Genomic DNA, 16,509 nt, shown 5'->3' with positions numbered 1-16,509 from the left:
CTTTCTTTGCTGTCCAGTTTGAACTGTCAATTGTACTCCATGTGATAAGCTAAGCGGCAAAACTGGCAAGGCTGGACCAAGGAGAGAATCATCGGCTATTAGAGGGAAATATCTGTTCGTGTACAGATGCATTAGCTGATGGGACTGCAAGTGCCAGCCCAATTTTACTAAGGCATAATTTCTTTTTTTTTTCAGAGCAACTATGGCATAAATAAACACTTTCAGAATGTACATTCAAACTTATTTCTTTTTCATTGCGAGTGATGCGGTAGTTTACGAGCTTTCCAGGACATAATTGAGTAAAATTTGGTCCCTTGACCATCGAAACCATATGGCGGAGGCCGCAGGAGAGAAGGTTAAAAGTGCCCAGAATAACTCAAAGGCTACAGAGTTAACAGCCCCCCAACAACCAGGATTCAACTTCACGTTCTAACCTGTCATTACTCACGATTGCAAGATCCATACCCTAAGAGGAGATTAAAAAAAGTCCGAAACAATGAAATCATCGGCATGAACATTCAGATTCAGAAATGCAGCCATCAAACCATCAGCACGAATATTCAGATCCTTGGGGCTTCTAACATAGCTGTAAAAGATGTTTAATACATCCACAATACCGTGCCAGATCGTCATCATACAAAAACACAAATAGCACAAGCACCAGCACAAGATCGCATCAATTACACTGAATTAAAGCTAAAACTTCAGATATTACAAACAGGGAAATCGTCAAGTTCTCTGGTTACATAAAAAAGATACAAGAGTTCCCTGCCAATCAATCCGCTCCAGCATCCTTCACGTCAATGGTGAACTCGTACTCCTGGTCGCAGCCCAGGTAGGAATCCGACATCAGGTAGATCATGTACTCCTTCTGCCCTGGTTCTGCAGCAGCAGTGAACTCGAGCTTCACCCGAGCCCTCTTCTGGAGGGCGACCCTCTTGATCGCCAGCAACTGTTTGGTGGAGAAGTCGCCGACCACCAGCCACCAGCCTTCTTCCTTGGGCTTCGGGAACCTTGGGGCATGAACTGGCCCGACCTCGGACGGCAAGTTCGTCATGTCACGCTCCAGAGTAACCTGCAAGGTTACGCTGTCGCCGGCCCTTATATCATCGCCCTCGCGAACTTCATAAGCCATGTCGATGTTGGGGAACCGTTTGAAGAATTCGACAACGTCATGCAGCTCAGAGTTTGATAGCTGCAGCAGATCCCGCATCTCATCAATGCCCATCTCCGCCAGTTCAAAGATGCTCTCAATGGGCTTCCCTTCATTTTCCTGGCATCTCCGAGCTAGCTCCCTGGTAAAGTGCGGAATTTGAAGCAGCACAGAATCACGGTCCCACATCCCTTGTGTCACCATTTGACTCAACTCCATTGCGTTGAGAGCAAGACTGAGCCATCCATTGCTGGAGATAACATCAACCATTGCCTGGAGTAATCTATGGGCAGAAAGGAGGATCTCCCGCTGGTCAGCTGCAAGGTTCCCAACCACTGTGTGCCTTGCAAAGTGGGACTGCAGCAGTGCGTTGGCCTTGACATGTGGATCACCATACTTGGGCTTCTCAATAGAAAACCTCTGGTGACGAACTAGCCTCTCAATGTATTCTTCTTCACCTGGGCGACTTGGAAGCTCAGCATATTCTGATGCAGAAGCTAGAATCTCCAGAAGACCCTTCATCTTAGTCTTCTGAGTTAACATCGAACTGAATCGTTCGATTGTTGTGTAGCTAATGTAGTAGTACGCGGCAATGAGACCAAGGTTGAGTGGCTTCAGGTACATATCCTCCTCTACAGCCACACACTTGCTCGATTCTAGGTCAGTCAACACTGTTTCGATCAGCTCAGAGAGATGGTCCGACAGATGCCTGTGACTTACACCCTGCAGATTGTAGTAGTTAGGGTTCTTGTTCAGCCGCCGATACATGAAAGTCCAGGTAAGGTAGTCGACGGCGTCTTGCTTGTTTTCTACAACACCCACAACAACCTCGGCATTCATATGATCATGCAAGAAATGGTGAAGATGGCTCTCAACAGGGAAGGCCTCGAAAAGGAACTTCTTGTAGTATTCCTTCCGAGGTGCATGGCACAATATAACACATTTTCCTGAGTTATCTTGAAGAGGCCTGCTAGCATGACCCATCATTTGTAGCAGATCAGTGATTGGATAATCAGTATGAGCACTCTCCCGACCATCATAATATTGGGTTCCCATCACAACAACTAAATGAGCAGGCAATGATCTCCCCCAGCACATTGTGCTGCTCGCAACACAGACTTGGATCCTCCCACCAAGAAAGAGCTGAGTTACGAGTTCCTGGTCAAGTTCACTAAGACCTTCATGCAAGTAGCCTACACCACACTTCAGGGTATTTTTAAGTGTTTCTTCATTGACACCTCCAGTGAAAGTATCCATCTCATCTTTTGACCCAAGAAGGAATGGTGTTCCAGCACCCTCGGCACTCGAGTATGCGCACAGGTCCAATGCAGTCAACCTTGCATGCTTACGTGTTGGTACAAACACCAGGGCAGGCTTGCCATTCTTCGCATGCTGTGTGACAGCAGTGTATGTTGGCTTCGCCATCGCTTGCATTCTTGCCTCAAAATTTGCGATATCAACACCCTGAATGTGTATTTCCAATGGAACGGGTCGCACTGCTGGAGGGAAGTTAAAAAGACCATGAGCAGTTGCACCGATCCATTCTCCGAGATCTTTGGCATTTCCAAGTGATGCTGAAAGCGCCACAATCCGGATGTTACTGCCAATATGACTTGAAATACGCCTCATCCTAGAGACAATGATTTCCAGGACATGTCCCTTTTCAGATCCAATCAGATGAAGCTCATCAACAATAAATAAACTGACTTGCTGGATATGTTTGCGCTGTTTCCACCGGCGCGAGAGTGCATCCCACTTTTCAGGAGTACTAATAATGATCTCTCCTTTGTCAAGAAGCTTCAAATCAGCTGCTGTTTCACCAGTTAGCTCAACTACACGGGCAAATTCTCCAAATTTCTTCGACCAGTCCCTGTATCTTTCTTTTGCAAGCGCCTCAATAGGAGCTATATACACAACACGCATGTTAGTTTCCCCAGATAAGGCCTTCTGATGGTTTCTCAGTATAGCAAATTCCGCACATATGGTCTTCCCGCTGCCCGTTGGTGCAGCAACTAACACAGTGTCATCACTGTTGTACAAGACAGTGAAAACTTGAGTCTGGATGGGGTTGAAATGTTTAAAAGCACTATAAAGGCCTTCATATCGTGCATTCCTCAATGCAGTAACAGGTAACGGCTGCAAATCAAGCAATTCAGTTGGTGGAGCATACTTTTCTGGAAGAATTAAGTGCCTAAAACAGACAGGAAGAATAGTCTGAGAACCAAGCCACTTGTCAGAGACAACACGGATAAAATACTGAGGAGGCAGTGGCTCATATATTGGCACTGTAAAGTGAAGCGTGTGATCTTCTTCCACATATTGCTTCTTAAGCATGAAATACTCATGGTGAAGAATGTACTCGCCGTCATTGTCCTCAACTATAACCCAAAAGGCCTCAACATATCCATGTACCTTATCATCCCATTGGAAATCAGGTGTTATAGTCAGTTCAAAACCCAAAACTGTGCGAGTAATAGGTTGGACATGCGCTGAAAGGTTCAACTTTGGTAACTGGTGGATGCACCTATGCAACTGCTTCCCCATCTTGTCGAAACGGATCAGTTGCCCAATTTCAGCTGATGATAGGTCATAGTACCTCTCCCAAACCAATTCTTTTTTCTCCAGTTTCATCAAGATTTCCTTGGGAATACCAGGAAACTGGCGCAAGGGTGTTTGGACACTCCACATCTGCTTATCAATCATCTTGCAAAGATTAAGAGCCTTCTCTGCTAGCTGAGCCCACCCTCTCTTCAAAACTATCTCAAATAGTGCACGCAAGAGACGGCCAGCACTCTGCAACACAGAAGAATATAAATATATATAAGAATACTAGACAAAATAAGAAAGCAAGCAATCAAATTCAGTGTATTTAGCAGAAACAACACATTACCTGTCTAATGTAGACCATGTCAGAACCAAGGGAGAGGCCCTCCAGTTTCAGCCTAGATATATATGCTTGCAGCAGAACATTGATCTTTGCACTGGGCTCCTCCAAACTCTCTTTTACAGGAATTGGTACACGATCCAAAAGCTTCGCCAGCTCCATTTTCTCATCTTGCCTGACACTAACATACTTAAATTCTTCACTCAGAGAGAAGAGTCGACACAGCTCAATATCACCCATCGTAGGCTTCAAATACTCATTGTATGTCGAAATAGTACCATGACTAATATAGTAATAACTGGCAATCCTTCCCAGGTCAGTAACCTGAAAGTACCCTGTTTTCCGATCGTACTTTATCAAATTATTCTTATCCAACAAATTTGCAGCAGAGTGTACCTGCAGCAGAAAACAAGTGCCAAGAATTAGCAGAACATCAAGAGAGCATCTACAGAACCATATTAAACAATGCAATCATAAAGATAATTGCCAACCATATTGCCCTGATACTTCCCTAAGATCTTGGTCCAATATCAACATGCTCAACAAATTATTCAAATACAGAAGTTGTCCAAAAATATATTAGCAGTTCTTAATTTCCAAAAATGCGCGCATTACTCTAAAAATTAATAGCAATCTCAAGCAAACAAACAACTGGCACAATGTTATTAGACAACTACAGACAAAATTAGCCACGTTGAATCTGTGCATCTGCATGCCCATCGGTACCATGCTGTTAGAAAAAAAGAAATAAATTACCGACAACTGCTACCTTTTAGATGGTTATTGTGCTATTATTGTTGCTATATAAGTCAGGGAACTGAACAGAAATTAACAGCAAAGAATATGTTTGTTCATGTGACACTTCTAACCCTTCAAAAGAATGAGGCTCTTCTATAAATGTGCAACTGCAATGCATCTGGCAACAGAACTAGTCAAGACACAAAAACAATATGATGTCAAACAGCGAAGACACTTTTCCCTGTTTCCAGGGTCAATGTCCAATGTGAACTAAGAATTCATTTGTTTAATATAATGCTACTGTATGATTTTAAGAGTCATACTCAACAAAATGAATGTATGCTCTAGTAGTAGAGTAGTAACATGACACTTATTCTATTCGCCAAACATAGGATTTCAAAAGTGAACGTCCCAATAGAATAGACACCCACCAAAAATTACCATTGACCATCTATGAACAATCCTATTTTATGCTCATGCAACTGATAAACACTACATACAAACTAGTGTTCAGAGCACCGCTCCCCCCAAAAAAATGATTTGGGCAAAGATCAAATGAACCTAGGAAACATGTGGTATGCATAAATCGTCCATAGGGACAGAATACAACATTGAAAATAAATCATTATGGTGACAGGATTACTACGAAACTTAGAAAGAAGAAATGAGTATAACATGCACTTACCAAGTCAGCTCTCCTTTCATCTAGTGTTTTGTCTGTCTCCATGATATCTGCTGGTAAACCATATAGTGTTGGATTCCTGAGCATCCGGATGTAGAGGTAAGTGTAGCCAAGCCACGAGCATGCCTCCCGAGCATTCTGAATAGTTCCCAGAACAATCTCTGCATTTAGTTGATCCGCCAATTTGGATACGAACTGGCTCTCAATAGGCAGCTGCTGGTTCATAAGCGAGAGGTAGTATTGCAGTTCACTGTGGCCAGTTAAGATTATTCCCTCTCCATGTGTGTCATACTGAGGCCTGCCTGCACGACCAAGCATCTGCATGACATCCAGAGGACTTAATTCTGTCCAAGCACCTTTTTCTGGATTGTAAATCTGGGTACCCTTTATAATAACAGTGTGTGCAGGCAAGTTGACACCCCATGCAAGGGTAGCTGTCGAAACAAGAACCTGTATATGCTTATCAGCAAAAAGCTCCTCGACAAATTCACGGTCTACCCTTGCCATCCCAGCATGATGAATAGCAAATCCGTAAGGCAAAAGGTCTTTAAGATCACTGCTTTTGACAAGCTCTGCCTGACTGCTAAGGATCTCCTGGCTTGCACTCTCATCCTTCAGAAAGCGAGTCAATGTGTCATTAGCCAAGGCAGTGTCTCTGATGGCACGGGCAGTTTTCGCTGTCTCCTTCCTGGAGTGAACAAATATAAGCACTTGATGCTTACCCGCAGCAGCCATCACTTTCTCATAACAAATCTCATTCATCAACTGAAACCTCTGCAGTGGCTTCCTCACGGTGATCCCAATGTACTGCTGAGCAAGAGGGCAAGGCCGGTAACTGTTATCAAAGTGGAAGAGTCCCTCGGAGCGAACACGCAAGAACACAGCAACATCTTCATAGTTTGGTAGAGTTGCTGAGAGCCCAACTAGGCGGATATGTTCCTTGGTTGTCTCAATCTGCCGTACAGTTCTAGAAACAATGCTCTCGAGGACAGGCCCTCTGTTGTCATGAAGTAAATGGATCTCATCAATGATTAGAAGCTTCACCATTTGAGTATAGGTTCTGTCACCTGATTTCCTAGTAACAATATCCCATTTCTCAGGTGTAGTGACAATGATCTGTGTCTCATCAATCTGTTGTTTCGTCAGGTTCTGGTCTCCACTGAGCTCCCTTACAGTAACATTGAAGTCCTTCAGTCGTGCCGACAAATTTCCAACAACTTCAGCAACCAAAGCTTTCATTGGGGCCACATACACAATCTTGTACTTGGTATTGTCAAACTCACCGTCCTTCATATGCAAACCAATCTGGTGAAGAATTGTAAGAACAGCCACGTTGGTTTTCCCAGCACCAGTTGGAGCACAGAGAAGGATGTTATCTGGTTTAAAAAGGGCGGTATCATAAACCCTGCTCTGAACCCTATTCAATTGTTGCATTCCAGCAAAAGCAGGTTGAGCCCACCCTGGCATGTCAGATATCTTTACAATCTTCTCTCCAGCTCCATATGGCCTAGCTTTCAATGCAGGGACATGGACTTCTTCATACCCCTTGTGAGGTGTTCTAAATGATCCCTCAGGAAGTTCACACTTCTTGTTGGCCATCAAAAGACCGCCTTGGTGGAAGGAAAGGCTGTCAAGATCAAGCAGCTGCCTCTGGCCCTTCAACCATCCACTCTCCATATCCCTGTCAACTGCCCTGCGATCCCTCGGACCATCAGTGCCAGCAGTATTGTCATTGTTTAGAAGCCTTTTGGCCTCATCCCTGATACTCTTCTCCAGATTCTTTTGCCTCTCCTTTGCGGATGCTCTAGTTGCATGCAGCTGCTCCAAAATTGGAGCTAATGTTGGGTTATCCATCATCTCTTCCTCTATCTTCTTCCGCTCTTCCTGATCTTCAGCCCTGGCTAAGCGGGTACACCAAACTATCTTGAACCGATTGCGTAGTACCAACTTAATGAGATCGAATTTCTCATAGTCCAACTCCATGACAAGGCGATTCTCAACATCTCTGTCATCACCCTCAGCAATTATCTTCAAGATCTCCTCGGCAAGCTTCTGGCTTTGCTGAGGATCAATATCTTCGTACGCTTGTGTTATCTTTCTCTGTAGCCAGTAAGCATCAATGTCTTGCACGTTTATGGTCAGCCCCTCATTGGAGTTCTGCAAATCATCGTCATCCAACTCACCGCCCATTTGCATACCTCCAGGACGGTTCAACTCAGCCACATCGTCATCCTCCTCATCCAATTCATCTTGCACCTGATCAACACAAACATCCAAGGTTATATATACTACACACGATATATTCCAATCAGGCACAGAAAAAAAAACAGAGATTGCAGACACAAGGTTGGGATATATCAACGTACCTGATCAAAATCACTTTCCTCGTCGTCATCGTCCTCTTCAAACTCGACAGCAACTCCAATATCATCATCCATGGTCGCGTCCAATCCATCAGCAGAAGGCGCAGCGGCAGGATCGCTGGCATCATGGAAATCGGTGATGAGCTTCCCAATGGAGACGAACTGGTCGAACATCTGGTTGGAGATGGGGTTGAGGAGCTTCTCGATCTCCTTCTTCTTGTCAGGGTTCTTGATCTTGTCGTTCTTGAGGACGGTCAGCACCTCGTCCGCGGCGCCCCCGAGCACGTCGAGCGGCTGGCCGCCAAACTGCTGCTGGATGACGCTGAGCATGGCCTCGTAGGCGGCGCGCGTCTCCTTGGTCTGGGGCCTGTAGACGACGTCGTCGGCGAGCGAGAGCACGCTCTCCTGCTCGCGCTGGGCGGCGGCGCGGCGCCTGCGCTTCCGCGGGAGGTTGTCGGCGGCGTCGCGGTCGCCGGCGGTTGCCGCGTCGCGCTCCTTCTTCTTGCGCGACTTGGTGAGCCGCTCCTCGAGCTCGGGGGGCTTGGCCTGCACGGCGCGGTCCCCGAAGTTCTTCTTGTCGATCCTGCCCCAGAGCGTCTCCGGCTCGCCCGTGGGCTCGTGCGTGTCCCGCGGGCGCGAGTCGGTGGTGAGCACCAGGCTCGAGTTGGCCCTGTACTCGTACTGCTTGAACCGCGCGTGCGCCTCCGCGCCCCCGCCCAGGTTCGCCATCGCCGCCCGCCGCCGCCGCTGATGCAAACCCCAGATCACGCAAGTCAGAACGAGAAGAGACTAGGGTTTTGGCCGGAGCTAGGGTTTGGGGACGGGGAGAGTCGCTGTTGTTACCTTTGGTTCGGCGGGTCGGCAGCCGCTGGCTCGGGTGGGGGGGGAGGGGCGCTTCCTCCTCCTCTTCCTTGTTCCGGCGAGTCGGCGAGAAGAAGACGGCGAGGGTGAGATTTGGGGGTGGAGAAGACGGCGGCGCGAGATTTGATTGGGTTCGACGAATAAAACGAAGCAAGCTTTGGCTTAAGCCTAGGTCAGGTCGGTTCGAGCCTTCGAGGGGATGATGAACCGACCAAGCCTCGCTCATGGGCTGGCCTTTGCTAAGGCCCGTGTAAGATTATTATTTTTTTGAGAGAGGAGGCCCGTGTAAGATGGTATGCTAATTCAAACGGACCTGGGCCTGACTCCTTCGTCGGCTGTTTGAGATGGGCCCGGAGCCGACAATACGACGGCCTTTTTTAGTTTAAACATACGGATTTCTCATCTGAAAAAAGAAATAACATGGAGGTCTGCCCAGCAAATTATCGCTTATACCTCTTCTCTTGAAGGATGTAACAATTATTGAGAATGAATAAAGAGGTGTTTTACTTGGTCAAAATAAAAAAATCGACGTTTCGCAACCGCTGTTGATTTTGGGGTATGCAATGCACCTAAGCTGATTTAATTATTCAGAATGTAACATCGACCTATATATATGCAATATATATGGTGCAATGTCACGTTCCTGCCGCCGTGTAAAGGGAAATAAGAACACGCATGCATGATCTCTATAGACCTCGTGGAGGAATTTTCTTTTGCACCCCATCGATCGAGCGAGTCGTTGGTGCTACTGCTAGCTAGCAATGTTTAAATATAAATATAGCTATAGCTTCTTTTGATTTATTGTTCTCTTCTTTTTAATCTCTTCTGGTTTGATGTAATATTTCGACAAGAATTATGGAACGGATGAAGTATTACAGTGATAATGCACTAATAAGAGATAATGTTTTGTAGAAGTATGTTTATAACATCTATCGTGCATGTACAAGGCACTGGAAAAGGTCTTACGTCCGTAATGCATTAGTATTAATAGGCGAGTGCATATATATAGAGAGAGCGCTTGTCACGCATAATAAGTTACTACTTGGGTACATATGTCACGCCAGCAATTTAATTAATTAGCAGTAAGCACATGTACACTAGTTAACTTCTAATTAATTATCAATTTGCGCGTGAGACATGATGTTCTTGGAAAGGTATAGTGTAGCGGTTTTATGGTGAGATCTAGAAGGAACGGATGATCTATGACACACTTACGTACGTATAGTCCATCAACCTACCAATCAATCAAATTAAATGGTTTTAATTGCATCAAGAAACTAGCTCTACCTAGCTAGCTACTTGAGACCGAAGCATGCATTTGATTTTGCTTTGTGTGCTTCGTCGGGAAGCAATTAGCACGATCCTGTTTAATTGAAAAATTGTTCAAAATACGACTTGTGGATATTCGGAGGTTGATCCTGTTTAACTGTCTCGCTAGTTTAACAAATGTTGTTCAAAATTTGACTTGTGAATATTTGGAGGTTGATCCTGTTTAATTGTCTCGCTACTTTAACAAATATTATTCAAAAAATCACTTGTGAATAATAATTGGAGGTTGATCCCATTTATTCAAAAAAGTACAGTTTAGATTTCACAAACTGATGGAGCGAACCAGAGGGCAGTTGCCCATGATTCCTGATTTGACCGAACGACGCTCCATCTGGTCTGGTCCAGTGCGTGGAGGGAGCGACCCAGGTGGCATAAGATTTTTCTCCAATTTTCTTTAAAATCTGACTTGTAAAATATTTGGAGGCTGGTCTAGAAAAATGGAGTAATATCTAAACCGAATCCTACTAGCTATTTGCATCTCCTGGTAGTACTTGGATCCTACTCACTCCGATCATAAATTGTTGTCGAAATATTACATGTATCTAGACGCTTTTTGAGAATAGATACATTCATAATTTGAGTCAAGAATTTAGAATCACATGGAATTATTTTGTCTATTGCCTCTAGCCAGCAGTGAGATTCCAGCTAGACAGCTGACTTGATCGCAATCTGTCTAGCACTAGTAATTAATCATGCAAGTTAATTTGGCCCACACTAACTAACTAGCTCTAGTACGATCCTACTCAAGCAAGCAAGGAAAAAACAAGGCAGAGCTGGGTGTCGATGACTTGTGCAGCATGAAACCTAAGAAAGCGATTGTTCACCACCAAACTTTTAACACAAACTACTCTGGATCGATCTGAGTGAGCTTCAGCATATGAACACGTACATGTTAAAGCTAGCCAGACTACTGACATGTCCACGCAAAAATCCAACATACATATAGTACCTACCCTTTAGGTCATCGCTGGAATAACCATTCATTATTGGCTGGCGACGTGCATGCGATGCAATGCAAACATGTCAGCTAGCTAAGCTTTAGTTGCCTCACTGACACGGCAGAATAAAAGGCGTTTGTGTTTCAAGTGAAAGAGATTGTTCAAGCGTCACAAACCGACGGCTGTTTTATTTTCCTTTGCATTGCATTTCAATTTACAAAAGACCATATATAATGTTACATGGTCAGTCAGTAATTCAAGCGGCCCATGGGTAGGGACGATGTTTTCATCTGAGGAAACCTTTGGATACGATGGTACATGCATGTCACGTACAAAATTAATATAAAGGAGAAAGACGAAGCACAAAATTAATATACAGGAAGTACGTACGGTACCTATGTACTGCCATGTGAAAATTACATTTGATACACATTCCTACCTACTTAGTACAGTAGTACTCTCTTGCAACGTCAAATCCATTGCCTAACTAATTAATTAATTAATTAAACTTTGCATGCCACCTCTCTAATTACCTACCGGCCGTGTTCTTGATTGATTTTTCTTCTCAAAAGAAAAATACTGCAAATTACAGTTTGACGATGTTTACTGCTCTCCTAATTAATGATCAATATATTAATTTCTGAACTAATGAAAGCGGACACGCGTGCGAAGCTAGCTGCGTTATTATACTCATGGTAGAGCTGATCGTGCTAATATTTTTCGCCAAATTATATTACAAATTTCGCTTGTACATATATTCTGGTCGTTGTTGTTGCCTAGCCAGCTTGTTGTTGGGATCCAAGCTTCTTATAATTTTTCCTGCTTTTCCTTTTCACGTACTTCTCACTTTACCTTCCATCGACAAATGCCCCTCACCTGTTTTCTTCAATATATGTCCTGTCCAAAATTGAACACTATTTAATTTTCTATCCATATCTCCTTTTTCAAGCTTTAAAAAAAAATTGAACAACATTTCGCTTGCTTCATTCAGAATCTAGAACCTCCAAAATTGGTGCATTAAGTTTTATAAAGCAGAATCTAGACCCTCCATATATTGGTACATGGGACGATCGATCGACAGGAGTATATTAGTATACTGATCATGGACACGTACTCTACCAACATTAATTGACAACACTGTTCAAACCTTGAACAACAGCAATCTTTAAATTAGATTACTTGTGCGCGCGGAATCCCAACTAAGATTCTTCTACATATGCATCTTTACGCGCTTCCACACTTTGAAAAGTTTATAGTATATATTCTGCCTAGTTTCTGAAGGAAATGTTTTTGGTTGCTGAGTGAGTTTAAAAAAAAATATCACTCACCTGAAGACCAGGATGCTTTGCCTTTTTGGGAAATGAGTGCATGCTCCGGTTACATGAGAAGTGCATGACATGGAGATGAGGATGATTATTAATTAACTACACATGCTCATCCAACACTGAAATGCCAGAGATTTACATCATTAGAGAATCCAGGCAACTAATGAAGAAGCTGCCATTTTTGGAGGTTAATTAGCCTTAAAAAATTTGCTGTTCCTGATAATTAATTAGTACTACTCCTACAGTATACAATCACAGTATCTGCTAGTATAATATTGTTGCAATTTTTGGAGGTAGTAAGGAGTAATAAGCTTTAACAAGGACAACACAAATAAGCTTTAACAAAGGGTGTCCAAGGAGTACCACATGTCAACCAAATAATCAGCTTTTGCTTAACTGACACCAATAACTTTTAAAGGGTGTTAACAAGGACAAGTAGTAGTACTAAGTTTCCTGTTTATCTCATTGCTCCATATACAATCACCCAGCCCAGAGCTCAGCTGCTCTCTGTCTCCTTTCATCGCATTTAACTTCTTCCCCACACGCTTCCAAGCAACCAAGCCAAGAATCAACCAAGAAGCGAAGCTCTTCCGGTTCCGGGGGCCGGCCATGGCGGACGTGGCCATGGCGCTGGCCACCGTCTTCTTCTGCCTCCTCATCCTCTCCTCCGCCGCCATCTCCCTCCTCCTCCTCCGCCTCTGCCGCGCCGCCCTCCGCCCCGCCTCCTCCGCCGCCCTACCGCCATTACCCCCGCCGCCGCCCCAAGAGCTCGCCTTTCTCGTCTCCCCCCCTCCCCCTCCCCCGCCGCCGTTCAAGGAAGATGAATTGAAGAAATCCATGGCGGCAGCGGCGGAGGGGGAGGAGCCGAGGAGGCTGGCGTGGAGGGAGGTGGAGGCGCTGACGGGCGGCTTCGACGAGGCGGCCGTGGTGGGCCGCGGCGGCTCCAGCACCGTCTACCTCAGCACGGCCGCCTCGCCCGTCTCGCCGGCCGCAGTGAAGGTGCAGCGGTGGTGCGGCGGCGGCGAGCGGCGGGCCGCCGCGTTCCGGCGGGAGCTCGGCTTGCTCCGCCGCCTCCGCCACCCCAACCTCGTCGCCCTCCGAGCATACTCCGACGACCACGGTATTATATTGTTCATTAAATTCCCCCCTTTATTAATTAGAAATTTGAAATGTATTTGTTCTGGCCTGTAGCTTTGACTCTAAGCAAAGCTGTTTGCTGGCTGTGCCGATGGTTGAAGCAAGTAAAACTTCCTTTTTTTACCTTTTTACACGCTGGTAGCTTACTAGTACTAATGAAGGGTTTAATTACTTGTCATTGCTGACAAAGCGTTTGCTTTGATTACTGCCTACCTAACAATGGAGAAAAAACGTCGTCAACTCGTTGTATTTTTTCTTCGGCTTTTTCAGTATAAGATAACAACATGTTGATTATTTCGTCAGTCTTAAACAATTGAAGGATCGTGCCAGCACGACGCTCCTCTTTGTGTCTTTTACTACAGGACGCCTTTTGGTTCCTTGACCGGCGTAATCCTCTAATTACTTGCTCCCTCCGATCCATGTTAGTAGTTAGAATTTGTAAGATTATAATGTTATGGATTGGAGGGAGTACATTTCACTACAAATAGTCAGAATTTGTAAGATTATAATGTTATGGGAATCTTTTCATTGACACTATTTTCACTCATCCAACTTTGATATCATTGACTGATTGTGGCATGTTGTTTCTTAATTGTTGCAGAGGAAGGAGGCGCGCTGGTGCTGGAATACATCGCCGGAGGCACCCTCGCCGGCCGCCTCCATGGCGCCGGGGGCGGCGTGTCGCCGCTCTCGTGGCGCCACCGCATGCGCGCCGTCCACGACGTCGCCGCCGCGCTGGAGCATCTTCATGATCACGCCGCCGTCGTCCACGGCGACGTCTCGGCTTCCAACGTGCTCCTCGACGGCCTCGGTGGCGCGCAGCTCTGCGACCTCGGCTCCGCCTGCGAGTGCACCTTCTCCGCCGCGGTTGCACGGGGCGCAGCCGCCGTGGGCTCGCCGGGGTACGCCGACCCCTTCTTCCTCCGCACCGGCGTCGTGTCCAAGAAGTCCGACGTGTACAGCTTCGGCGTGCTGCTGCTCGAGGCTGTCACGGGGTCGCCGGCCGCCGGGGACGGGGAGTACCTGACGGCGAGGATCCTGCCACGTGTCAGGGCGGTAGGGGTGGAGGGGCTTGTCGATGGCCGGTTGGGGAGCGAGTATGATGCAGAGGAAGCCATTGACATCGGGAAGATTGCCGTCGAGTGCCTCGCGGCGCAGCCAGGGCTCCGGCCGACGATGGCGCGGGTGCGGGCGTCCGTCGAGGAGAAGGCGGCGAGGTCTATCGCCGCGACGACCGGCGGCGATGGTCATAAGTTGCATGACTTATTTCGCATGACAAGCTAGCTGACTAAACTCCATTTCTTTTTTTCAGAAGATTTGTCATCTTCCTTCTTTTTCTGTGTTTTTGGACTCCTAGAGATGAAAATTGATTGGTTTCTGCTTAGTGTGTAGTGTTAGGAGATGGTAAAAACTGCTAAGAAATTTGACTCGTATATTCACAAGGGATTGGAGAAGATTATCTGAATTTCAGGAGCAGAGATTATCAAAGCTCAATGATTGAGTACTCAATGATTGAGTACTAGCCGCCGTGGGCTTGCCGGGGTACGCCGACCCCTTCTTCCTCCGCATCGGCGTCGTGTCCAAGAAGTCTGACGTGTACAGCTTCGGCGTGCTGCTACTCGAGGCTGTCACGGGGTCGCCGGCCGCCGAGGACGGGGAGTACCTGATGGCGAGGATCCTGCCACGTGTCAGGGCGGTAGGGGTGGAGGGGCTTGTCGATGGCGGGTTGGGGAACGGGTATGATGCAGAGGAAGCCATTGACATCGGGAAGATCGCCGTCGAGTGTTTGGCGGCGCAGCCAGGGCTCCGGCCGACGATGGCGCGGGTGCGGGCGTCCGTCGAGGAGAAGGCGGCGAGGTCTATCGCCGCGACGACCGGCGGCGATGGTCATAAGTTTGCATGACTTATTTCGCATGACGAGCTAGCTGACTAAACTCCATTTCTTTTTTTCAGAAGATTTGTCATCTTCCTTCTTTTTATGTGTTTTTGGACTCCTAGAGATGAAAATTGATTGGTTTCTGCTTAGTGTGTAGTGTTAGGAGATGGTAAAAACTGCTAAGAAATTTGACTCGTATATTCACAAGGGATTGGAGAAGATTATCTGAATTTCAGGAGCAGAGATTATCAAAGCTCAATGATTGAGTACTCAATGATTGAGTACTAGCCGCCGTGGGCTCGCCGGGGTACGCCGACCCCTTCTTCCTCCGCACCGGCGTCGTGTCCAAGAAGTCTGACGTGTACAGCTTCGGCGTGCTGCTGCTCGAGGCTGTCACGGGGTCGCCGGCCGCCGGGGACGGGGAGTACCTGACGGCGAGGATCCTGCCACGTGTCAGGGCGGTAGGGGTGGAGGGGCTTGTCGATGGCCAGTTGGGGAACGGGTATGATGCAGAGGAAGCCATTGACATCGGGAAGATCGCCGTCGAGTGTCTGGCTGCGCAGCCAGGGCTCCGGCCGACGATGGCTCGTGTAAAGGCGGTTGTCGAGGAGAAGGCAGCGAGGTCCATCGCTGAGACTGCCGCCACCGATGATCATAAGTTGCACGACTTATTTCGCATGACGAGCTAGCTGACTAAACTCCATTTCTTTTTTCAGAAGATTTGTCATCTTCCTTCTTTTTCTGTGTTTTTGGACCCGTAGAGGTGAAAATTGATTGGTTTCTGCTTAGTGTGTAGTGTTAGGAGATGGTAAAAACTGCTAAGAAATTTGACTCGTATATTCACAAGGGATTGGAGAAGATTATTTGAATTTCAGGAGCAGATTATCAAAGCTCAATGATTGAGTACTCAAGAGCAACAGATATTGCAATCGAAGTTATTACATGGATTTGTATGTACCTTTGATCCCATCCCCAAGTGATGTTCTCATGATTGCCAAAGCTGCAAACGCTTCTAGTTAGAATTAGTATTCAGCTAGCAGGAGAGTTTCCTGGACTGGACCAACAACAAAGGCCACCAACTAGCAACTAAAAAGGGGGTTGACCATTAGGAGGAGCAGCAAACGCTCTCCTGGGTTGGGAGCACAAAATAATTGAAGACCAACAAGTAGTTGTAAGAACTCACACAGATGAGTACAATGGTACTACTCATGACATTAACTCTG

General features: G+C 46.3%; 2 protein-coding genes across 2 annotated transcripts; one reads left to right on the top strand and one right to left on the bottom strand.

Annotated features, from left to right (window-relative positions):
• Positions 1-547: 547 nt before the first annotated feature.
• Positions 548-8,818, bottom strand: LOC100827281 (DExH-box ATP-dependent RNA helicase DExH12). The gene is made up of 5 exons (XM_003571420.4): positions 8,664-8,818; positions 7,824-8,567; positions 5,461-7,713; positions 4,044-4,433; positions 548-3,946 (listed from the first exon to the last, which is right to left on the bottom strand). Exons 2-5 carry the CDS (start codon positions 8,547-8,549, stop codon positions 776-778), a joined length of 6,540 nt encoding a protein of 2,179 aa, XP_003571468.1. The 5' UTR covers positions 8,550-8,567; positions 8,664-8,818; the 3' UTR covers positions 548-775.
• A 3,807-nt stretch (positions 8,819-12,625) lies between these two features.
• Positions 12,626-14,904, top strand: LOC100829602 (probable receptor-like protein kinase At1g33260). The gene is made up of 2 exons (XM_014900726.2): positions 12,626-13,393; positions 14,012-14,904. Exons 1-2 carry the CDS (start codon positions 12,883-12,885, stop codon positions 14,692-14,694), a joined length of 1,194 nt encoding a protein of 397 aa, XP_014756212.1. The 5' UTR covers positions 12,626-12,882; the 3' UTR covers positions 14,695-14,904.
• Positions 14,905-16,509: the final 1,605 nt, after the last annotated feature.

Source organism: Brachypodium distachyon, chromosome 3 (assembly GCF_000005505.3).
Source record: "Brachypodium distachyon strain Bd21 chromosome 3, Brachypodium_distachyon_v3.0, whole genome shotgun sequence".
NCBI classification, from domain to species: Eukaryota; Viridiplantae; Streptophyta; class Magnoliopsida; order Poales; family Poaceae; genus Brachypodium; species Brachypodium distachyon.
This window is presented reverse-complemented; position numbering and strand designations above follow the sequence as displayed.

What these genes read in the sequence shown, in the direction of transcription:
- LOC100827281 (XM_003571420.4), bottom strand. Translation starts at nt 8,549, where the DNA reads ATGGCGAACCTGGGCGGGGGCGCGGAGGCGCACGCGCGGTTCAAGCAG. An exon ending in ATGAAAGGAGAGCTGACTTG is followed by an intron (nt 4,434 to 5,460) that starts GTAAGTGCATGT and finishes TTTCTGCTGCAG; the next exon opens with GTACACTCTGCTGCAAATTT. An exon ending in ACATGGTCTACATTAGACAG is followed by an intron (nt 3,947 to 4,043) that starts GTAATGTGTTGT and finishes TCTGTGTTGCAG; the next exon opens with AGTGCTGGCCGTCTCTTGCG.
- LOC100829602 (XM_014900726.2), top strand. Translation starts at nt 12,883, where the DNA reads ATGGCGGACGTGGCCATGGCGCTGGCCACCGTCTTCTTCTGCCTCCTC. An exon ending in AGCATACTCCGACGACCACG is followed by an intron (nt 13,394 to 14,011) that starts GTATTATATTGT and finishes TAATTGTTGCAG; the next exon opens with AGGAAGGAGGCGCGCTGGTG.